This window comes from Schistocerca serialis, chromosome 2 (genome assembly GCF_023864345.2).
Source record: "Schistocerca serialis cubense isolate TAMUIC-IGC-003099 chromosome 2, iqSchSeri2.2, whole genome shotgun sequence".
Classification (NCBI taxonomy): Eukaryota; Metazoa; Arthropoda; class Insecta; order Orthoptera; family Acrididae; genus Schistocerca; species Schistocerca serialis.
In genome coordinates this window covers 798,665,956-798,692,347 of record NC_064639.1, presented here as the reverse complement: position 1 = coordinate 798,692,347, position 26,392 = coordinate 798,665,956, and the positions used below count along the sequence as shown (strand labels likewise).

At 37.2% G+C, this 26,392-nt stretch overlaps 1 protein-coding gene across 2 annotated transcripts in view; it reads left to right on the top strand.

Annotated features, from left to right (window-relative positions):
* The window catches only part of LOC126458039 (uncharacterized), a 425,031-nt gene that overhangs the window by 184,604 nt on the left and 214,035 nt on the right, over positions 1-26,392 (top strand). For both annotated transcript variants that reach the window (XM_050094831.1, XM_050094830.1), the window contains exons 7-10: positions 10,456-10,679; positions 10,816-10,918; positions 12,251-12,378; positions 20,754-20,882. In XM_050094831.1, coding sequence (XP_049950788.1) covers positions 10,456-10,679; positions 10,816-10,918; positions 12,251-12,378; positions 20,754-20,882 — 584 coding nt within the window. The remainder of the gene's footprint in view (positions 1-10,455; positions 10,680-10,815; positions 10,919-12,250; positions 12,379-20,753; positions 20,883-26,392) is intronic.

The window sequence follows — 26,392 nt, the reverse complement described above, 5'->3', positions numbered from 1 at the left end:
ACCTCTAATTTGTTATCTAATGAATTAAGTACAATCTCACTGTACATTTAAATAGTCTTCTTTATATCAGAACCATTAAGGAGCACAAACCTTCACTTGCAGAATATGTTATTATTATTTGCAATTGCAGAACATGCTGTTGATATTTTCCTAAATATCTCAAAAAGCATTTGACATAATTAGCTGTGCCTTTTTTCACAGATTAGCTCAAAAAGGTGTCAGAGGGATACAAATCAGTGGATTAGATCTCACCTTGAAGACAGGTAGCAAGTGACGATTTTAAGTCATGATAGCATTAAAGAAACATGAATCTAATAAATCACCAGATCCAGATAAAACCTCCTAATAACCAGCAGCACTTACATTTCAACAGTTGCCGTCCTTTCCATGTCAAATGTTCCCTCCCACACAGCCTTGGCATTCAAGACAAACATGTTTGTTCGGTTGCAGACTCCTTACAGCAATACACCACCATTCACACATCAGCCTTCCCTGGATGTAATTACCCCACCAGCCTAGTTCAAAAGCAGATTTCCTAGGCCATCACATCCCATCCTGGTACTGCTGATATCTCCAAAAAACAACTTCGGAGCACACCACTGCTCATTCAGTATTATCCTGTTCTGGAATGCATTAATCAGCTACTTTGACAAGGCCATAACTTTCTACACATGACCTGAAATGAGATCCATTCTGTCTGATATTCTGCCCACCATACATGTAATAGCTTTTCCAAATTTTCAGTTAAAATGAACGGGCGTAAGCAGAGGGTGTATACTGGCAACACGCAATATCCTGTTGCAGGGCATGCTCTGCAACAGGACAATTGTGACCTCAGTGCCTGTTTCACCACATGCACATCTGGATTCTTCCCCCAGACACCAGTTTCTCAGAACTGTGCAGGTGGGAACTATCATTATATGTCCTTGGTTCCTAACACCCACCTTAATTTACGTTAATTTCTTCCACCTCAGCATTTCTTCACAGTAACTACTCCTTTCCTTACTCAGTTTTAGTTTTCTACATTTTTCATTTTCTTAGCTGTCTATTTTTTGGGCCCCCCTCCCTCTTCTGTTACATACAATGCACAATGCACTCTCAGATTTTCAAATCTCATATGGTGCAGTCCCCTACAGTCAGTCTTCCCTTCTCAAAAATGGTTCAAATGGCTCTAAGTACTATGGGACTTAACATAATGAGGTCATCAGTCCCCTAGACTAAGAACTACTTAAACCTAACTAACTTAAGGAAATCACATACATCCATGCCTGAGGCAGGATTCGAACCTCCGACCGTAGTAGCAGTGCAGTTCTGGACTGAAGCACCTAGAACCACTTGGCCACAGCGGCTGGCCTTCCCTTCTCATCCTGCTCGCTAAGTCTCCCCTGACCCACAGTTCTGGGTGACTTTCGCAAAATTTATCTGTTTTCCTAGACCTCTCCAGTCCTTTTCCTTCATCCCTCTTCCTTCCCCTTCAGCCCTTCTGCCCAAATAACGAATTAATGGCTCCAAAACATTGCCTAATCATAATCTGTTATGTGCGTGTTCTACCACTGCTTGGTGAGTGGTTTTTTTATTTATCCAATTATCTTACTTTGTCATTGAAGTATGGAGGGAGTGCTACAAGGCTTTGCCATAGGACCTCTATTGTTATTGTTCCTCCTTTACATTGATGTTTTAAATGACTTCATAAAAGTGCAAAAATAAATCTTATTTGCTGACTGCTGATGGCTGATTTCTTTTTAAAAAGTTCCTCTCTTCTCCACTGGTACAAGAACTTGATACAATACTGTATCTTGACAATACATTACTGAAATCAGTTACTGAAACTGGAGTTGTAGGGGTATGGGCACAAGACACTTTAAAATGATGAAAATGATTGAACTGTTGTGTTAAAGAACTAAGGAAAAGCTTTCAAAAGCTTGTTATGCTCTTCAGGTAGTAAGTCAGAGTGCAAGTAGGTCAACAGTCATTCAGGCATATTATACATACATTACTCCACTATGGGCTAGTCTTCTGGGGAAACACAGCCACCAATATAAAAATATAGGATTCAGAAAAGAGTAGTCAGAGCTATCTACAACCTAAAGAAACTGGAAACATGTAGACCACATTTCATGCAGCTGAAAAGATGAGCCTGCCAAGTGTTTCTTTATGTATATGAGCATATCCTGTTTGCAAATGAGTATCTTTTAAACTGTACTGGATATTTATGACAAAATAAGCATATGCATAGCAACAACACAAGAAACGTCAGTGACATCCACATGTCTCAGTGTAGAACAGTATTCTATCAGGAAAGTGTTTACAGATGATAGCTAAATTATTCAACAGCCTACCCAGTTAGTTAAAACTGGAGCAACATAAAAATACATTGAAATATAACCTTAAGTCATTTCTGATGGAACAATGTTTTTAATCAGTAAAACAATTTTTAAATTATAAAAAACAGCCTTATAAATTAAATATGTAATTAAAATGAGTGCTTTTGTTAATTGTAATTTATGACTCTTATTTGTAAACTGAATTTTGTCTTGCCCCCCCCCCCCCCTCTCTCTCTGTCCACTCTCTCTCTCTCTCTCTGTCTGTCTTCTTCTTTCTCAGATTTAATTTTTTTCTATATTTGGTATACTATTTAAGTACCATATTTTATGGACTATAAGACACACTTCCTTCTTCAAAAATCGCCTCCAAAATTCAGGAACATCTTACACTTGAAATTAATACAAAAATGTCCAGTATTTGATTTAAAATTCCCACCAGTCTTAAAAATTGCAAAATATTTGATGCTGTGGGAAACATATCACTATTGGCAACATTGGATTCAACTGGCAGCAGCAGGGCACTGATGCAACAAACATGAGTTGCAGGGATTCATAAGCTTGCTAACAATGTATCCCTCCTGCCCTGCTATCACAAATCCAGAACAGTGTCTAGCCTATGATGCATCATTGCAATCTATGGTGCCAGTGAACTTGAATTCAAAGTGATTTGTGTTACTGGTAACAATACAAAATTTTTGTTAGTAGCTAGTTTCATTATGGAGAAAAATAAAAGGTATTCATATGATGCGGGCTATAAATTGAAAGTAATAGCATATGCAGAAGAACATGGAAACAGAGCAGCTGAGCGGCGTTTCAACCTACACCAACAGAAAATAACTGTTTGTGATTGGCGCACAAGTAAAGAAGAAATGAAAAAAATCAGGAAGACTAAATATACAAATATACAAATGACATTGTATTAAAAAAAAATATATGATTCGAATACACACTTGTAAGCTATCGCTACAGTGCAACTTAACAGACTTTAAGGGTAGAGTTGGTTGGTGCTATGTCATGGACTTAGCAAGTCATGGACTTAGCAAGCGCAATGAAACCAAAATATCTCAGAAAATGCCACAAGAGTATGAAGAGAAAATGTTATCTTTCCATTGCATTATTATTCAACATAAAATGAAAGCTAGCATGGGACTGAGCCGAATAGTGAATATGGAGAAAACTCCTCTGACATTTTATGTGCCGAGTAACAGAACTTTAGGCATTAAAGGTGGTAAAACTGTTAACTATAAAACAAAGTGGACATGAAAAAATACACTACGCTGTTGTCCTTTCATGTTATGATGATAGTATAAAACATAGTCCAATAATTATTTTCAAGCACAAAATAATGCCAAAACCTTTAGAAGTACTGCCAGGTGTTGTTCACATACACGACAAGGATTGGATGGACTAAGCTGGTATGAAATTATGGATTAACGGAATGTGGGAGAGAGGAAAGGTGCTTTATTGAAGAAGAGTTCTGTTCTTGTATTAGATCAGTTTAATAGCCATTTGAAAAATTCTGTGGAAGAGAAATTGAGACAGGGAAATACAGAGCTTGCTATTATTCCAAGAGGGCTGATTTGACAATTGCAACTTCTTGATGTCTTGATAAGTGAACCATTTAAAGTATATACGATATAGGAATGGAACAAATGGATGAGCGATGAAACCCAACATGAATACACACCAAAGGAAGCTTTAAAATGACCTATAATCAGACAAGTGTGTCAATGGATAAAGCAATAGTGGTTTACAGTGAGAGAAGACATTATTATTAAGTCTTACAAGAAGTACGGCATAAGTAATGCTCTTGATGGCAGTGAAGACTATCTTATATATGAAGAGGACAATGTTGATGACAAAGACGAAGAAGAAAAAGAAGAATATAGTTCAACTGAAGATAATCAGGGATTTCATAGGACAGTTTGGTTTTATAAACTAAAACTTTTTTTTAGTCTGGCTTCACCATTTAATAATTAAAAATGGTAAAAAGGTTATTTTTAAATTAAGATGCATCTTATAATCCGTAGTGTCTTACCATCCATAAAATGTGGTATGTAATGAATCAAAATCGACCAAATAAATCAAATGAAAAAAGAAATAAGTGGCCTACCCATAGTCTGTGATATTGTTTCGAGAATGAATCCCTTTCCAGTGGAGTGTGTGCTGTTTTGAGACTTCATAGTAGATAAAACTGTGCACCAGATTGGGACTCGAACCCAGAACCTTGTCTTTCATATGCAGTGCAGGAGGTTTTAAAGCACTGTGCTCTGTACTGCAGAGTGAAAGAGTCATTTGGGAAATAGTCCCCTAGGCTGTCGATAAATTACTTCTCTGCTACATCATTTCTTCCATGAATGCTATCTCACAAGGTATACAGAAGAGCTTCTGTGAAGTTCAGAAGGTAGAAGTGAGCTACTGACAAAAGTGAAGCTGTGGGGGCAATGCCTGGATAGCTCACTTGGTAAGAGTACTGCCCACAAAAGGTTCTGAGTATGAAGCCCAGTGTGGCACATTGTTTTAATATGCCATGAATTTTCTGAATGGTACACATTCTGCTATAGAACACAAGATTCAAAACCGTTGTCCTTCTCAGATAATTCTACTAGTATGTGACCTCTGTCATTTGTGCCTCCATATCAAAAGTTTCCCACCGAAGAATCATTATTTAGGTTTTATAATGGCTCTGCATTGGGATCTGCAGTTATATTTCAGTTGAATGTGCTGTAATTTAGCACTTCCTGTACTTCTTTGTAGAGGTTTTACTCCTCATGTTAAGAAGATGAGTAATTTGATGCATGCACTTGAACAATTTCCAGATACCTTCAATATCTGTAATATTGTTTTTAGTTTGTTGTGTCCAGTGAAATGTACACCTGAATTTCCTCTGTCTCTGTTGTTATGTAACAAAAATATGACCTGATCTTAATACTGTTAAGTCTTTGTTGTTTTTTTTCACTTCTGTTAACACTAATATATCTCATCTGATGAGATTTAAGTCCTCTTTCAGCTCCACTAACCTGCCTTACAATAGTAAGTTCTGAAATTTTTGTCTTGCGTAAAAAATAATAGAAGTACCTGTACTTCTAAGGCCTTTGTTATTGTCTGTTTGCTAAACATCATGTTGGAAAACGTAGGTGCCAAAGTAGACTGCTCTACCACAAGCCTGAACTTCTGTACGAGTTTCCTCACTCTACCGCTACCAGTGTTGTTTCATCCAGACTTAAATGTTGGCACCAGGGCCCATGGTACACTTATGTGACAGGAACTGAGGAGTTAGGTTGGGATGACAAGTGAATAGCACTGAATCTTGGCACAGTCATGGTTAAAGCCATCTCAACCTCGACCTGAGTGCCTCTAAATCTCAGAACATGGGATCAACCAATAAGTTTATGTGTATAATAAATAATAACTATTTTATCGTTATGAGGTAGATACAAAAAGAGATTCAGATTGCAGTGGTGGACCTGGGATAGTTCCCCCTTGTTTCACCTTTTTTAATTTCTCTCTTACAAATGGATTTCCTTGAGTACAATCTCTGTCTACCCTGTAACAGTTTTTGATTCATAGGTAAGGTTTCACCATCTGAACTAGTATGTAATCTGGCATATTAAATATTTCTGAACTGTTTAATTGTTGTGCTCAAGTAAAATACAAATGGTCTTTTTTCTGAGTTTTATAGAACTGTGTTTGATGGAGCTTTTCTTAATACTAATATTTACCTCAGTGGCAGCCATCTTGTTGTTACACTACTTGAAAACAAAATAATGAATGACAGCAGAGACATCTGCCAGGTGTCATTCTTTTTATGTAAAAAATGAGAAAATTATATCTCCCCAAGTGTGCTTTCTCACTTTTCATTCATACATTGTTGAGATCATCAACTCCTCATATGGTTCCAAATCACTGGTAAAATTTTGAAGACCTAGATTCAACCAAGCTTTAAGTTAAAAATTAATATAATGTGCTGCTTTTTCCTCAGTTATATGCATAATAATTCATTATAATGTTATTCATTGGATTAAATTGTTTCAGTTACATCGAATCATTTTCCACCTCACTGATGGATTTCTTCAAATTTCACTTTATATAAGTGTACCAGCAAATAACATGGCCTATATTTTCAGAGTTGTCACTTTCCTATAAAACTTTGACATTCATGGCAAATGTGTAACTGCTAATGTAATTGATTGCAAAAGCATATATTTCTTTCTCTTCTCCAGTTATCTGACCTCGCTGTCTTCTAAGTGTATTTCCTGTCCCATCTTGACTTCTACACTTTTCACCAATTAAAAACTGTAGAGTCATTTCAACCCCCAAGAACAGTGGTCTTCTTATGACAAAATGCTATCCCAGTATACTGCATTGTTAGGACTTTGTTTTTCTGAAATCTTTACATGAAATGTGTCTCATTTCTCAGACTGCACGAAGTTGCTTTTTGAAGCTGTTACAAACACTATGGCATCTTGGGGAGGCCTCAAGCAGTTCATTTTTTTCTATAGTGTTAATATCCAGCAATATGTGTAATGAAAATTCATGTTATTGGCTGCAGCACTACAAGTTAAGTTGAGGGACAGTTTGCTGATTTTGAAATCAAGAGATGTATTTTACATGTGAATTAGCAGGGAGTTGTTAACCACATTCATCATTTATCAGTCCACTGCTGACACCTCATTTGTCCCATTTTGTTTCTGACACGTTTCCTGCCATGGCTCTTGATGTGCAGGTGAAGCGACTCTTTGCTAATGAAGCAGACAGTGGTTGTTTATCAAAACATAAAATCTAGTATGCCTTTTAAAATCACTATTTAATCAGAGGTCAAAGACAGGAGTCACTACCTGCAATCTTAGGAATATATCCCACAGACCTGCAGATATGAAGGAGAAGATGGCAACACCAGATGCTAAAGAGCAAAACAGAATGAAGTACTTAGGTCCCACTAGAAGTCTGGTCCTCTAAATTTCTGGCCATCACCAGCATTGTTCTATTATCTTCTATTCTATTCATTAAGAGTAAAATGGATAATTGTGTGTGTGTGGTGACACTGAAGCTGTGGAACATATCATTGTTCATTGTATGGTCACAGATTCTGTTCTAAACACTGCTGAAGTTCTGTCAGAGCAATTTCCAGTTCTAACATGCTGCAGCCCACAAAAACATGTGAATCTCTGCAAGTAGACATGACACCCTGAGGAGAATAATGGGCAATGGTGGAAATAAACTCGAATGCTTACCACTGCATCAATGCTATGCAGCCAGGAGCCACAGAATACAGCAGTGATGCAGCTCTCATATAAATAGAATCACACAACTCAAAGTGAAATATGCCCATTTTAGATTGTCTTGGGTATTGACCTTTGACATCCGCAAAGATCCATTAAAGTTGTTTCTGGATATTCTGTCCCTGAAGTCCAAGAAGATGGAGGCCTGGACCACACAGAGTTCTTAACTGGTAGTGGAACAGAGTTCCATGGGGACAACAGGGGTGAATGGAGCTGTCTGGCTTTGTTACAGATGTTCAAATCCCATTAGATGGCCTCATCCCCTGGGTTGGGGATCGAACTGAGTGCTAGATATAGAAACATATGCGTGCTGTTCCATGATGTCCCTCACATACAACAGAGAAGATTTCAACATTGTTATTTTATATAATAACAGTAGAGAATAAATATTATACAATTACTGAGAAGTCGCAGCTACATATAACAAACAGAGCATAGACAATTTGTAATATACTAATAAAATATACACCTTACATTATAATTTAAGCTTATATATAAAGTAATAACATACTAATATTTTATCATAATACTTGTAGTAGTAACATACTAAATCAACATAGGTTGGTACTATCCTCAACTTGTTTGAGCCTGGAATACATGCTCAGCTGGTTAAAATTTATAATACGAGGACGATGTAAAGTGACCTGCTGTAGTACTTTGACTGTAGGTAAGAATGTTGAATACCAGCAAATAATCAAAGTAGTGAAATAGAAAAAAATATAAAACTCAAAGTAGCCAGCTGATTTGGTATAACTGTCCTGCACAGTGAATGTTTATATCAGTTGCTGAAAAATTAAGTGCTTGCCCTGATGACTGGAAACTGACTGACTGTCTTTTGCCCTAAAACTGTTTTTTTTTGGATAGTCCTATATCACTGCCCTGTGGCACAAAATACAATGGCTGCACTACTATGTGGAAATCTATAGTTATCATTGCTGCAATGTTGATTAAATAGTAGTTAATAATGTTATTATGTTTCCCTATAGAAAGTTGCCTGCATGTTTTTGATATGAATAGAAATAATAATTTATACTGGTTGTTGCACAATATGGCGTGCCTTCTTTGTGATTCTGAGGGTCATTCGGATTTCCATAATGGAAAAAAAAAAATACTCTGTACTACTCTGTTGTTTGATTGCAGTCAAAGAAAAGAGAGTAACACATTTATTGATTGGCAGAAATTGCCACAAGACAGCTATTTGAGCAAAGAGTATACTAGTTCACATCTGTGTTTTAGTGCAATTTGCATCTAGAAAATGTTTTCCTCATAGTATAAATGTCACAACCCATACTACAAAATGACATGTCACATGCATCCTGCTGTTGTTACTCACTCCAACTCGGTTACTAATTATATATATTGCCTGCTAAAGACAATCCATGAAAGGACCATTTATGCTGGATCTCAACCATTGATGGTATTCTGCATCAATAGTATTGGACAATACTGCTACTGAGAATTATTTCTTACAAATTTTCAATATTTACCAATAAGGGATAATGCTATTTAGTACAGCACACTCTGCAATACAAAATAGGGATATCATTACTTGAAAAATTGTGTAGTTAATCTATACCTCATTTGTAAGATACAAAATCTCAGAACTTCACAAACAAGAACCTTTAACTACCTCTCATCAATTGAAACTGAATTTCATGGTATATCAGTCTCTCCTGCTGCTACACACTTCTGTCATATATTTCTTTCTTCTTAATTCTCTAGCTTTGTCTTTAGTATTTGTCTTATATTCTCTAGACTTATCTTCAGTTCTCAAGCCTTGTCTTCAGTATTTGTCTTATACCCTCATCCTCAATGTCCTCTTTATCTTCCAGTTTTGTTGTTTATTTTCATTCTAAAGTCGTGTTATTTTTGTGTTTTGTATACCTTTTATTATTTGTCTCTCCAGTTTTCTTTAGTGGCCTATGGCTGTTAATGGTGTAGCTTCTGGTTAAGTAAGTAAGTGCCAAGCATTGGTGTTCAGTTCTCAGTCAATCCTAGAATACTTTCTGTCACTCAGCACTGCTTTCTAATTGCACCATCGTTTGGAGTTCATGTGTAGGTCCACCTATAGCAGACTGGATAAGTCAATTAAAATGTCAGAATATGTCAGTGGCACATTCCCTTCAATTGGGGGGCTTACACTGACCGTTGATTTGTGGGCAATTTTAACTTTTATCTTTTAGTATCTCTAGACATATTTTTTCTTTGTCTCTCCTTCCTTTGTATTTGTTTAAAGTATTGCCCCTACCTGTGTATGTGATTTCCTCAGAACCTGCAATTTAAAGCATGAATATAGTAAAACAATCTTCCAACTTAATTTCACATAGTAACATGTTTGTAGGTTATAGCATACAAAAGCAGTTCATAATATTTGATTTTATCTCTTAAGTTAGTTACTTAGTTATATGTTCTGTGGATCATTTCTACAGTTAATTATAATGATGTGGAGTTGGTTATTTTATGCAGACAGTAAACAATGCAAAGTCCAGATTATTGTTTACATTCACATTACACATTAATATGTAAATATGTCTAAATGCTGATCATTTACAGTTTTTTTAAATTACTGTTGTGGTTAATAATACCAAACTATCACATTCTACACATTACAAAATTAGAATTTCTTCTGTGGTATAGAAGAAGTGGTCAAGGAGAGACATTTTCATTTTGTATCTAAATTTAACCTTGCTGTAAGTCAGACATTTTGTATTACTTGGCTCATTGTATGTCCCTGAATGTTCTCTACAATTGAATAATTTGTGTGCTTGATGTAATGATCAAATGACTGAAAGCATATCTGTACAATGTAGATCAGTAATAATTGCCTTGAATCTTTGATTCTTCTGTAGGTGTGTATCGCAGAAGAGAGGATATTGAGGTATTTATTGACATTTCAAATGTTGAAGAACTTAAGTCACATTCAGTAACAACTAATGTTACAGTTGGTGGTAATGTGACTCTTAATGAAGCTATGGCTCTGTTTCATGATCTTGCAAACACTCAGAAAGGTTTTAAATACCTGAAAATGATTGCTGAGCACATAGACTTGGTAGCTAATATACCAGTAAGAAATGTAAGTAAAATATGTAGATTTTTATTGTTGTTGAGTAAATTTTTGAACATGGACAAAGTTTCTTTAATGTATGTTGTTTCATTATTGATATTATGTTTGTAACTAGTGACTGACGTGTGTTTATTTCTTCTTTCAGATAGGGACCATTGCTGGAAATTTGTGTGTTAAACACCAGCACAATGAATTCCCATCAGATATCTTTATCATTCTGGAGACTGTGGGTGCTAGTCTGTGTATAAGTAAGCAAAGTAGTTTTTGTTTTGTTATGAGCTTACTGTCTGGAATTGATGGTGAAGACTATACTCGACTGACAGTCTGTTATTACAGTAGAAATAGTTCACAGCTGTGACGTTTCCCTACCCGGTTTGGTCATCTGGATCTTGTTGCATTGATCTATCTGAATACATTTCTCACAGGTTGTTTGATTGATGGTCATGACAAATATTTTTTTTAAGTGGTCTCTTCCTCATTTTATTACCACCTTAAATGTTGCAATGACCAGTTCAGGTGGACATAACTCTGGTAACAAGGGTAGGGAAATTCCACTCTCTTATAAATTCACTCCTTGAATTTTATATTTTTAATGATGGAACAACACTTAAACTCAGTAATCATAATAAGCAGTGGCATGAACACAAAGACAGTGCACTTGGAAAAATGTCCCATACAATCAGGTTAATGGAATCGCATTTAGCAAACAGTTCATAACACCAGTTCAGATGTTAAGTGTCAAATAGCTGTTTCTGTAAGTTTTAACACAAGGTGTTACACATTTTACATGTAATCATAGTCTTTACTTTATGAACTCAATACATGATGTTGCGTAAGTGTTTACTGGAAACAAACAGCGTAAGAACTATACACATATGAATCTAATGATTACTGAGTGCAGATTTTAACATGAACATTTTAGAAAGAGGTATTAGCAATACTGTGAATAAGCACGGGTTTTCACAGATAGGTTGCACATACAACACTGACAAATAGGACACCCGGAAAGATGTTGTTTATTTTTATTCAATGATGGCATATGCCACCATGGGGATAGTAGAAGTACTTTACTTTTTTACCAATAATTGCTCAATTTCATGTTACAAGATTCTTAATTACTTCATTTTTCCAAGATTTCAGACCATCTGATTTGGATATGAAATTTTGACAGTCCTAGTGCAACATCTGCATTAAAGAATATGTGCTATTGAAAGATTCATAATGTACTTCTTCTTTTGCCTAATGATGAGCCAGGTGATTTAGCAGTAAAGTGCTTGCCAGGAAACCGAAAGGTCATGAGATCGAATCCCAGTCAGACAACTGACTTTTTAGTCTGGGTTTTAACCTAGCATTCACCCCTCAATGATGTGGATATTCACCAGAAATGACATATGGCTCAGGTTCCATGTTAAACTATAGATCCCCTTTTCTCAGTTGTATAACTGGGGTAAGTTAGGGACGCTCAATTTGCCGAAGTGGCGTCCAATTGAAAGACTAGCATGAGGCCATTGAGCCACACAAAATTATCAGTATTATTATTATTATTTTTCCTAATCAAGATGATTATTTTTGCATTTCAGTTGATAAAGCTGGTGTGGAGACTGTTTTGAACCCTCCTGAGTTTCTCAAGTTTGATATGACTCATAAAATAATCAAAAGCATTAGTTTGATACCATATGATGATGACACATATATTAGAACATACAAGGTAATTATGTTTGTTTAAACATCTTTCAAGCTGCTAAATAACTTTTTTCCCTATAGAAATACTGAATCAGATAAAAAGAACACACTTTAGAGGAACTGGTCAGTATACTTTCTTCCTTTTTTTGAATACTGAACTTCTAGAACTAGGAATTTTCTATGGGATCTCACATATTACATGAATAACAATAACTTGTGTTGTAGTTAACAGTTGTTATTTTAATTTTGTTTGGTAATTTACTTGTTGTTATAGACAGAGCAAGGTGAAATTGGCTGATTGTACATTTAACATAAAATGTCTGAGAAAAAAAGTGAAGCACCCAGCAGAGCAGATGGAAACAAAATGAAACCATATGGAGTGAGAGGTTATGTGATGTTGTTTCAATGATTACAGTATCAAGTCAAATTTATAAATAACTTGGAAGTACGAGTCCACTTATCAGTACAATTTTGTATCCCATCTGGCCTTGGTGCATACACTGATTCAGTTGTCAAGGACATCTTAAAGCAGCTGTATCCTCTCCTGAGAGACGTTGTCCCGCACCTGTTGTAACTGGTCCTTGATATCCTGGACACTGGTACTAGGTCCGAGTTGACATGCAAGCTGGTCCCAAATATGTTCTACAGAGGGCGGATCTGGGGATCTTGTTGGTTAAGGTAATAACTCAACATCATGCAGGCAGTTCATAGAGACGTGTGTCATACGTGAACTAGCTTTGTTCTGCTGAAAAATGGCACCATGATACTGTCACATAAAAGGTAACACATGATAACTTAGGATGAGATGCAATGTTGTAGGGAGTCCATCACTTGTACCTGGATGGCAGGCATAAATGTGAAGGGTTTGTGATGTGTTTGGTGCACCTTGCTTGTGGTGGTCAGACATGACCTTGACAATGAAAATGCATGTCCCCATATTCCTGTGCACTCCAGCATTGGCCCATTGTCACTTCTGGATGCCCCACAAATATGAATATTGCATGTTTCAACCAGATGGCCAAATGGAGCCTCAAAATTTCTCTTTAAAAATCAACCAGGTTCTGATAATGTTGTGTCACATGAGTGTGTGGTGTCTCCATGTTGTTAAGAGTGATCACTCAACATCTGACTCTGTTAATTCCCCTTATATACTCTACCGAGCCTGCTAACAACATTAAACATGAAAAACAGTAATGTTCTCTTGTGGCCATTCTTTATGTCACAGAAAATTATAACTCTGATCATTTCAATATCTGCCAATGATGTGTACATTTGAAAAGTTATGTTGATAGCTGACCATGTCTTCTCAGTGCTTCACGTTTTTGGTCAGGCAGTGTATTTTGTAATTGATGTATTTCTGTTATTAGTATTCCTATATGAAGTCAGAATAACTTATTAATATTAGGTTGGTGCATAAGCTCATAGTGTTTTGGTTTTCCTAATTGGTATTCTCGTTGCTAAGGGTTTATTTATCAATTATCATTTTTTATTTGTAGTTAACTTTTGCTGTTTGAGTGTACATGTTGTAATTTTATCATTTGGAGCTGTTGAGTGGAGCTGTGGATGCTAGAAAAAGGAGTGTCAACAACTTATTTATATTTGGTTGCTTCATAAGTTCATAGTGTTTTTGTTTTATATGTCGCCATGCCACTTGCTATAGGTTTATTTATCAATTGTCTTTTTTTTTAATTTTTAGTTCACTGTTGCTGTTTGAGTTTACATATTCTCATTCTTGTAATTTGGAAATAGTAATTGGAGCTGTGGGTGCTAGAAAATGGAGTGCTGAGTGTAGCAATCAGAACATTTCTGACATATTCTTCTGTTTGAGTTCAATAGAGGGGTGGTAACAGTTGAGGCAGTCACAAACATTTCTGCAATGCAAGAGGATAATGCCATTGGACAGAGCATGGCGAGAAAATGGTTTTCTTGTTGTAAGGAGGAGTGTTTTGATGTTAGTGACTCTCCACATTCGGGAAGACCTTCTCCGTTTGATGAATATTGTTTAAGTGCATTCATCCACAATGATCCACATCAATATTCTCAAGAACTGGGAAATGTGATGAGCTGTCATCACTCCATCATAATGCAACATTTACACGCAATGGGGGACATTAAAAAATTGGGTGTATAGGTACTGTAAGCCACCATCACAAAAATCGGTGGGTGGCCATATGTGTATCTCTGCTTGCTCGTCATCAATTGGCTCGTAAACAACACTGGCAATTTCTATCCAGTATCCTACTGATTATGAGAAATGGTGTCTTTATGCTAACATAAGGAAAAGAAAGGAGTGACTGAGCTCAAACAAAGCAGCAACTCCCTGTACAAAGACCTGCACACATCCCCGAAAGATAATGTTATGCATTTCATGGAACAGTGGCTGTGTGATGTACTATGAATGGCTTCCCCAAGATATAACCATCACTGGTGAAATTTATTGCCAACAACTGAAGACATCTTGCAAATGCTGTGGAGGAACAATGACTAGGAAGACTGCATGAAGTGATGCTACTCCATTATAATACCTGCCCACATTCTGCTAGAGTGACAAAAAACAATATACATGAGTTGGCTTGGGAAGACATTCCACACCCCACCTTATTCACCTAATCTTGTGCCCTCAGATTTTCACCTTTTTCATTCTCTCTCAAACAACCTTCAAGGAATATTCTTTCTGGATGAAAATGTGCTCCGAACATGCCTTGATGAGCTCTTCGTCTCAAAACCATGTGATGTCTGCAGTTGTGATATCAAAAAGTTACCCCACTGTTGGTAGACTGTTGTAAATAGTGAAGGAGACTATATTATTGTTGACTAAAGCCTCTGATGTGTGTATCTGTTGTGTTTATGAATCTCATGGGAAAATGCTACAAACCTATACACCAACCTAATACTTTTGAGATTATCAACAGGATGTGTCAGTTAATTTCTCTTAACAATTTTCCAATATACCCGAATAGTTTCAAAGGCATTAAGGTTTCCTGTCATTTGGGTCCTCTCCGCCTCCCCCCTCCTACACCATCTCCTCCTGCTTGTATTACTCTGTTGATACAATATTATAAGACTCCTACTTATGCATACATTGTATGAAAGTTTATTCAAACCATTTTTTTCCCCTGTTATTTGTAGTTTTTGGTACCTACTTAGAAGAGAGTCAAACATTTGACTAAGCTGTCCCAAAATTAAAACTGAATTAAATCAGACAAAATGAAATGTAAATATTGGACAAAACAATACAAAATCCCACTTGATAGAGAATGGGGTTGCTATTGGTATGCTAAACAGCTTGAATAATCTTGGAAATCTGTGTATATAAATTCTGGATTATCTCAATGGTATTTCATAAAGTTTCTCACAAAGAAACTTTCCCAATTCTCTGACAGATTTTCAAAGAGAGTAACAGACCATTAATTGTTTTCTCCATACAGACTGTAATTTCATAAGAATAAGTTATAAGTAGGGGCACTAAATATGGTCCTCCATAACCATCAATTTCATATTCATATGATAGATATAGAATCACAAGCAGCAGTATTATGGAATGATAAACCACTGTCTCGTTTGGGCATGATTCTGTCAAATTTCGACATGTGCTGATATCTCCTTTTTACTTGAGGCATAACGCAGTTATCTTACAACCAACATTAAAATACAATTTATGAATGACTAACCCACCGTATCATCTTCCATTGTGTATAGAATGTTAGATGGCATTATTCATACCTACCATGCACGATTGCGCAAAAATGCTCATCATTTCCACATTGCTGTTGTTGTTGTTATGGTGGTCTTCAGTCCAGAGACTGTTTTGATGCAGCTTTCCATGCTACTCTACCTCTTCATCTCCGAGTAACTATTGCAACCTACACCCTTCTGAACCTGCTTATTCATCTCTTGGTCTCCCTCTACAATTTTTACCCTCCGCACTTACCTCCAATACTAAATTGGTGATCTCTCGGTGCCTTAGAATGTGTCCTACCAACTGATCCCTTCTTCTAGTCAAGTTGAGCCACAAATTCATCTTCTCCCCGCTCATCTAATCTTCAGCATTCTTCTGTAGCACCACATTTCGAAAGCTTCTGTTCTCTTCTTGTCTAAACTATTTATTGTCCGTGTTTCACTTCCATACATGGCTACACTCCATACAAATACTTTCAGAAATGAGTTACTGACACTTAAATCTATACTCGATGTTAACAAATTTCTCCTCTTCAGGAACACTCTCCTTGCCATACCAGTCTACATTTTATATCCTCTCTATATCGACCATCATCAGTTATTTTGCTCCCCGAATAGCAAAACTCTTCTACTACTTTTAAGTGTCTCATTTCCTAATCTAATTCTCTCAGCATCACCTGTTTTAATTTGACTACATTCCATTATCCTCATTTTGCTGCTGTTGATTTTTATCTTATATCCACCTTTCAAGACACTGTCCATTCCGTTCAACTGCTCTTCCAGGTCCTTTGCTGTCTCAGACAGAATTACAATGTTGCCAGCAAACCTCAAAGCTTTTATCTCTTCTCCACGAATTTTAATTCCTACTCCAAATTTTTCTTTTGTTTCCTTCAGTGCTTGCTCAACATACAGATTGAATAATGTCAGGGATAGGCTACAACTGTCTCCCTCCCTTCTCAATCACTGCTTCCCTTTCGTGCCCCTTGATTCTTATAACAGCCATCTGATTTATGTACAAATTGTAAATTTTACCCCTGTCACCTTCAGAATTTGGAAGAGAGCATTCCAGTCAACATGTCAAATCCAGCCATATAGTATACTTCATATTAGTAAACTTAACCACCACTCACAGAATAGGTCTTACTTCAGTTCTGACTTGCGGGCTGCTGCCCACGAGGCAGCATGATGAGCAAGCTCTGGTCATGAGACACGTGATAAGCATCTCATCCATCCCTCCAGCCATTATCGCCAGTAGATGAATTGCGATGATACCACTGATTTTTTTATTCAAGCAGCCCCTCATTTGGCATCATGAGGCTAAGGGACCCTGTTCCAGACCTCCCTACCTCAGAAAAATTGGAAGAGGTACCTAGAATCAAACTCTACATCCTTTCATACTGAATGCCTTTACACTAACCTTTCAGCTACAGAGGCTGTCCTTCACTCTAATTTGACATTCAGTGCATGCCGTATTCATGATGTTGTAGTTTTAATCGCCAGTAGTATATTTCCATTTCTCCCACCCATTAATTTGACAGTATCTGAAGTAAAATACCTACTTTGTAGAAGCTGTGAACTCTTACCTAGGGATGTATCTGTGTTACCATTATTGTCCTATAACCTACATGATTTTCATCATCAGTTTTCTGCTATATTAGCAGGTCCTTTGCCTCTCCATTTTCTATGATCCATTGCTTCTTTCTTAAGGCTGTTGTATGTTGTACCATCCATCATGTCATCCAGTATCTGAAATCTCTTCCTTTCTCGCTTCCTTTTCCCTTGTACATAACCTTCTAAAACTGATTTTATCAGTCTGTCATTCTTTCTTAATATATGCCTAATCCAGTTTCTTTTTCTTCTTTTTATTACATCTAGTAACTGTCTCTTCTCTCCCACTCGTCTCAGTACCTCTTCATTTTTTACTCTGTCCATCCAACTTATTCTTATCATCCATGTCCACATCTCAAAAGCCTCCAGTCTTTTTCTCTGTCTTCTTCCTCAAATCCATGTTTCAGCACCATATAGAAGAACACTCCATACAAGACATTTTATGAGTCTCATCTGAGTTCTCTGTTGAGACCACTCCAGAAAATTCTCCTTTTCTTATCAAATGTCTCTTTTGCCATTGCTATCTTCGTTTTAATTTCTGTGGTGCACTTCCAGTCAGTGTCTATCCTATTTCCAAGATACCTAAAATTTTGCACCTGTTCTAGTATTTCTCCATTCAGCACAATTTTTATTTCTTTATTTCCTCCTAGTGCCAATACTTTTGTTTTCTTTGTGTTAATTTTCATTCCATAATTTTTTCCGTTAGCTTCAATGGTGTCCAACAAATCCTGTAATTCTCTTTCCTCTGTGGCTAGAAGGACTTTGTCATCAGCAAAACTCAAACACCCTACTCTTCTTCCTCCAATTTCTACTCCTTTCTCATCTAGTGAGCATTGGTCAATCATATTTTCCAAGACAAGGTTGAAAAATGTAGGTGATAGACAGCATCCTTGTCTTACTCCTTTTCCTAGTCCGATCCAGTTTGTATGTCTCCTAAAATAATTTGGACTTTCATTGTTGATCTGTGTTTAATTAATTTCATTATAATTACACTGTTTCCCTTTGACTGCCAAATAAAGTGATTTAGTCAATAACAATGTGGTAACTCCAAGATTAAAAACTGCTTAAGTTTAGTTTTAGTAGTCACAGTAAGTTATTACTCATTGCATGTGTGAAACATATCCATTGGTGTCAGCATCCATGGAAGTACTGATATCAAAGAAAAATGTTTATTAACAATCTTACTATAATCAAACAATGGAAAGTCAAGGTTTTGTGCACAGAGGCAGTGGCCACATTTGTGTGACTTGGTGTTGTATGAATGTGTGAGAATTTTCTATTGCTGAAGAAGGATGTAGTCTGAAATGTGAAATACACTGACGGAAAAAAATTATAAAACCAAGAAGCAGTTGTGCGACATAAGCAAAAGTTGGTAAGTGTGTTTCTACACCTGAAAGATGATGTCTGCTCAGATTTTGTGCCAGTTGTATAGTAGTGCCACTATGAGGATGTAAATCAGGTTTGCTTTAAATACATGCTGTAATGGTCATGAACATTAGTTGCCTTTGAGATTCGACATGGTGGGTTGAAATTTGTCAAGAATACCTTTAAGGTGACAACAACATCATTATCAACATCTCACCAGGTTCAATGAGTTCATGTAATAGGGCTATGAAAAGTTGGATATTCCTTCTGTGATATTACACAGAGAATCGACATGAATGTAGCCGTTGTACATGATTGCTGGCAGAGAATGTATGGTTGCAGGAAGACCAGGCTCCAGATGACCAAATGGCACTATCAAGAGGGAAGACCATCATGTTTGGCATATGGCACTCTCACATCATACTGCATCTGCAGCAGCAATTTGAGTAGTAGTTGGCACCACAGTGACACAATGAACTATTACAAATTGGGTACTTCAAGGACATCTACAAAGCAAACGCCCTGTGTCATTTGTTCCACTGACCCCAAACCACCACCATTTGTGACTTCAGTGGTGTCAAGCAAGAGTTCTTTGGAGGGCAGGGTGGAGGTCTGTTGTGTTTTCTGATGAACGCTGATTCTGCTTCAGTGCCAGTGATGGCCATGCGCTGATTAGAAGGAAGCCAGTTTGAAGGCCTGCAACCAATCTGTCTGTGTGCTAGACACCTGGGGCTATGCTGTGTGATGTGATTTCCTATGACAGCAGGAGCACTCTTGTGGTTATCCCATGAACCCTGACTGCAAATCTCTTTCTTCAGTCTAGTGATTCGACCCGTTGTGTTAGCATTTGAGAACAGCATTTCAGGAGTGTTTTCCAGCTGGATAATGTTCATACACAAACTGATGTTGTAACCCAGCATGCTATACAGAGTCTTGACATGTTGCCTTGGCCTGCTTAATCACCAGATCAGTCTCCAATCAAGCACATACGTGACCTCATTGGATGACAACTCCAGCATCACCCACAAACAGCATTAACCTTCCCGTATTGACCAACCAAGTGCAACAGGCATGGGAATTCATCCCACAAACATCTGTACAACAGAATACATGAACATTTGCAAGCTGGCATTCAACATTCTGGTGGTTACACCAGTTATTAATGTACCATCATTTCACATTTGCAGAGGCCTATTTTGTACTTACATTAACCTGTGTTCTTGCAGTGTTAATCACTTCAATATGTTACCTAGACACATCAAACAATGGAAAATTAATTATTTTTTTGGTGTTACAAATTTTTGGCTGTGTATTTGTAGCGTTTTTTCATAGTGCCTATTTATGACTCAGTGCCTCTTCTGTGTGGAAAGTTACTGTTATGTTATGTTTGTGTCAAATAAGGATTTAAATCTGGATATTCTGCTGTGTCTGTGGTACAGCATGGTCCCTGAACCAAATTCATACCATCAGTATTGCTATTGCTACATACCCCACAAAGGAACATCTAGCATGGTGTTGGGAAATAATAGCAGGGAAAAGCAGTGACACTGAAAGTTTAGGGTGATTTTGGAACTATGTTCAGATGGCCTAGTTGGTGAATGTGAGTGCTTTGGAACATCCAAATCTGAATCCTGATCTGGCACACATTTTCATTCTCAAGACTAATTCATGTTACTATCTGATTACTTTGTGTAAGTAGCTAGATTTTTATTCTCATCAATTGAATTTTTATTTTCAATTTAATTTTAGGTAATGCCAAGATCACAAAATGCACATGCTTATGTAAATGCTGGTTTTCGTATGAAGGTAGATCAGGCTACTGTTGGAAAACTGAAGTCTAAACCAGTAATAATATTTGGAGGAATTAGCCCCCATTTCGTAAGTAATTAACTTAATGAACTTTTTATTCCCATGTTGTTAGTACTACCTACAATTCATTGGAATATGGATTATGAACTGAGGGATAAGCAGTCAAGAAACTGTGATATCTACATAGTCATTGAACTTTTATTGCTCTTCAGAGGTTCTGCAAAGCATACATTAGGGCAAGGAGAAAATTTCTTGACCTGGCTCAGAGTTTGTGTTGAGATGAATTACATTTGCATTTTGTAAGTTGCTAAGTTGCTACATGTTTCTTATTAGTGTCAATCAAGTAACAACTCTTTCTAATAATTTTGTGTTTACAACTTTTTATAGCTGACATGTGTGTGCTCAACTTAAATGGAAAATCTTAATCTATTTTGTTTTGTTCTGTACAAGTTACTACCAATGAAAATTAATCTACAGTTATTGAAAACTTGTGGGGGATGTGCTGTTTCATTCTAAATTATTGAGAAATGGGTGACAGAGTTCCAAAGTGGTTATACATCTCATGAGATATTTCATGTGATGGATACTCCAGAACTGCATCCAAATATGAAAACGCTAAGACAGTACACAGTGGAATGTTGGATGATCATTACATAAAGGTGCATGAAGCCTGCAGTAGATAATACCACAGGAGTTTTTAAAAAATGAGTACGCTGCATTTTACATGAAGAATTAACTAGATGAAATGCCAAATAGGCACCACAACAAATGGAGTGTATAATTTCTCACAACTGTTTGACCTTTTGAAAAAGAATGCAGCTTTTTTTCCCCACAAGTTGCAGCATGGCTACGAATAGTTATTTGCAGCTACGATCACAAAACTGTTATGTCCCTATACTACTGGCTTTGGTCCATGTTGACCATCTTAAAATCTGCAGTAAAACATGAGAAAAAAATACAAATGCAACTGGTGTACTGTCTACATCTTTAAACAATAATATAGGCCATAATGCAACATAATGCTACATACCCATGGAAAACATGCATTTAAAGATGTGATGAGCCATATCTTTTTAGAAACATGTGATAATAATGAAGCTGTAGTGGCCTCCTAAAAAGATACACACAAAATCAGTCTATTATCATAGCCAATAATTAAAATATGGTGTATACTAGGCCACAATGTCAGTGGAGTCATCTTGCTAACAGGTGTGTTGTTCATAATAGACTACAGTATGGTAGCCACAAGATGTTTATGTTGTAAGCCTGTTAGATGTCACTATTGTAAGCCTCCACATATTCATTAATTATAAAACTGTAAAAAATGTGGTAAAAAGAAGAATACAGTAGATGAAGCCTATAGTGGGACTACTGGGAGTGTAAGTTATTACAGTGATAAAATACATTAATTTAAGACAAAGACTAAAGTAATTTAGACTGTTAAAAAGGAAATGGCTAAGTGACAATATTTAATTCTGAAACACTGTTCTGGCAATTTCAGATAAAAATGTAATGACATACATAAGAAAAAGCTTATACAGCTAACAGAATAATATAAAAATGATAAAATAAATAGAGAAAGAACCCAAATGGATGAATCAACAAACAGTGTCCTCTGCTGACGTGGCTGTATAGATGAGAATGCTGTATAGATGAGAATTGGTTGAAGGATCTTAACTGCCAGAGACCCTCTTGTACCTTGCGACATGGTGTTCCAAGAAAAGAATCATAAAACACAACACTAATCAATTAATAAGATTACCTAGTTAATGAAATCCATGAACATTATGAAACGTATGTGTGTGTGTGTGTGTGTGTGTGTGTGTGTGTGTGTGTGTGTGTGTGTGTGTGTGTGTGCATTTCACATCTCCTCCTAAATCACTGGCCTGATTTCAACCAAATTTGGTATGTGTATCTCTTACTGTCAGGCAACGATCTCTGTGGGGAAAAGAATCATTTACCTATCATAGTTCAGGAGATATGGTGTCACAGACAATGAGATGCCTGTGAAACTGCTGCTTCATGCACATCATTTGAATATATTACTTCAGTGCCTCTAATTGTATCTACAATAAAGAGAATATTGTTGATAACCAAACATCTCATAGAAGTTCCTGCAAGGACACTTGTTACTCTTTGAAAGGTTACCTATCTGTCAATTCTGTTCTGCACATGGGATCTCATCGAATAAAGTTCATTGGATTGCTGTAAAATGGACTTTGTGGGAAGTGCTCCAATATTGTGCTCAACACAACTTTTAATCAATTTGACTTGTTCCACATTTATTGTCACTATTAGCAAATACGATGACCAGTTTCAGCTCTCACATAAGATGTTTTTTCCTGGCACTTTTAGTATCCTACTAATCAGAGTAGCAGTGGCAAATACAGGAGCTTTCACAATATAGTTCTGACAAAATGATAACTTCACAGTGGCTTTAGTTAGTACAATCAGTTAAGACAACATTTTCCAGATATTTGATAGTAATACATGGACGTTCACAATGTTTACAGACATTGTTGACAGAGGTAGTTGTTACAGGACATTCTGTGAAACATTACTAAATGAATTCTCTGAAAACTACTTAAAACAGATAGTTTGGAACTCCACTCATTATAGAAATATATTAGATCTAATGGCAACACGCAGACCTGTTCTCTTTGAGGAAGTCCACATCAAAACTGGTATCAGTGACCATAAGACAGTTGTGCCAATAATGAGTACCAAAGTAGAAAGGCCAACTAAAACAAGTAGATAGATTTATTTGTTCAGTAAATTAGATAAAGAAACAACAGTGTCACATTTCAACGAGAAACTTCAAACTTTTTGCACAGATCATTAGCATCTAGACATTTTAGAGGAACTATGGCTCAAGTTTAAAAGAATAGTTGACCTTGCACTGGATAGATATGTACCAAGTAGAAGAGTTCATAATGTGAGGGACCCTCCATGGTATACAGTCACTGTAAAGAAACCTCTAAAGAAACATAGATAGTTTTAGAGTTGTTCAAAGAAAGTCTACACTATTGCACAGAAATACACAGATCATGCAATTAGTTCGAGGTTATATGAAAGTGTGATGTCCGTTCCTTCAGACATGTCTGAAAGAACAGACACCACACGGAATCTGCAGCTGTAATTATGAAAATTGAAGGTGGAGGGGAGAAAGGAAAGGGAAGGAAATATTGATGTCAGCTGCATTGGGACTTTATGTAGAACCAGTAGCGATGAGTGGAAATGTGTGCTGGACCAGGATTCAAATTTGGATCTCCTACTTACTAGGCAGTTGCTTTAAACACTGTGCCACCTGAATACAGTGTTTATCACAACTGCATGGACTGTCTTGGTATGCCTCTCAGTCAACCAATCCTCCCACGTAGTGCTACCTATCTACAGTCCACATCCATGTCCTCCATGCTCACTATTTTGAGATTTTCGGAGGTGATCAAATGTATTTTGCATCCACACTGAAGGTGTTGGATTCATTGCCCACTGAGGTGAATCATTTATGTGAACACATGGTATCTGTTCTTTTGGACATGTTGGAAAGGACAGACACCCCATGTGGAATCCACAGGTGCAATACATATTATGTAAATTGAAGGTGGAGGGGGGAGAAAGGAAAGGAAAGGGAAGGGACTACTGATGTCAGCAGCTTTCGGACTTTATGCAGACTCAATGGCAACAAATGAAAATTCACCACCTTCAGTGCAGATGCACAGTACATTTGACCTCCTGCAGGAGTCTCAGAGTAGTGAGCATGGAGGAAGTGGATGGGGATTGCAGATAGTTGGCAATATGTGGGAGAGTGGTCGGCTGAGAGGCATGTTGAGATAGTCCTCACAATTGTCATAAACACTTGTGTCAGAAGATCCCAAGTTCAAATTCTGGTCAAGCACACATTTTCACTCATTGCTGTTTATTTTGCATAAAGTCCCAATGCAGCTGACATAAGTAGTTCCTTCCCTTTCCATCCCTTTCCCCTCTGCACCTTCAATTTACATAATATGTATCACAGCTGCAAATTCCTTGCAGTATCTGTTCTTTTTGGCATGTCTGAAAGAACAGACACCACACATTCATATAATTGATTCGCTTTGATGGACAATGAATCCACCACTTTCAGTGTGGATGCACAATATGTTCAACCCCCTGGGGAATCTCAAAGTAGTGACACATAGGACATGGAAGAGGGCTACGTATAGGTGGTGCTAGGTGGTAGTGAGGGTCGTCCAACAGGGGTGTGTCAAAGTAGTCCACATAATTGTGTGGAACAGTGGTTAATGCAACTGCCTAGTAGGCAGGAGATCCCAGGTTTGGATCCTGGTCTGGTACACATTTTTACTCATGATACTGATTCCACCTAAAGTCCCAATGCAGCTGACATCAATAATTCCTTCCATTTCCTTTTGTTTCTCCCCCCTCCACCTTCAATTTACATAATTAGTTGGAAGGACTTTAATCTATTGAATATAGTCTGAGTCATCTATCTATTCATTGTAGTAGTTACAGAAAGGCAGTCTTGTGAAGTACTTTTGAAAGTGTTTTCCAAAAACTGTCTCGAGCAGGTAGTTCTAGATCCCACATACAATGGAAATATTTTAGACCTCGTAGTTACAAATGGGCCTGACCTTATTATCTATATCAATACTCCACAAGCTACCTCACAGTGTGCTGCAGAGGATACTTCACTAACTGACTTCCCCTCCTCTGTTCCACTTGTGAATGGTACATGAGAAAAATGATTGTCGGTAGGCCTCTGTATTAGCTCTAATTTCTCAAATTGTCTCATCATGGTCATTTCACAAAATGTGTGTGGGAGGATGTAATGTATTGTCCAAATCTTCCCAGGAAATACCCTCTTGAAATTTCAATAGTAAAACTCTCTGTGATCCACAATACCTCTCTTGTATCTTCTGCCACAGGAGTTTGTTGAGTACCCCTTTAAAGCTCTTGCACTGACCAAACTATATCATTTGAAATATGCCACTCTGTTGGATCTTCATCTACACATCACACTGCTGCAAACTACTGTGAGGGTATATCCCATTGCACTGGTTATTAGGGTTTCTTCCTATTCCATTCATGTATGGGGTGCAGGAAGAATGATTGTTTGAATGTCTCTGTGTGTGCAGTAATTATTGTAATCTTATCGTCATTATCCCTACATGAGTGATACATAGGGGATTGTAGTATCTACATCTACATCTACATACATACTCTGCAATCCACCATATGGTGCGTGGCGGAGGGTACCTCATACCACAACTAGCATCCTCTCTCCCTGTTCCACTCCCAAATAGAACGAGGAAAAAGTGACTGCCTATATGCCTCTGTACGAGCCCTAATCTCTCTTATCTTATCTTTGTGGTCTTTCTGCGAAATGTAAGTTGGTGACAGTAAAATTGTACTGCAGTCAGCCTCAAATGCTGGTTCTCTAAATTTCCTCAGTAGCATTTCACGAAAAGAATGCCTCCTTTCCTCTAGAGACTCCCACCTGAGTTCCTGAAGCATTTCCGTATCACTCGCGTGATGATCAAACCTACCAGTAACAAATCTAGCAGCCTGCCTCTGAATTG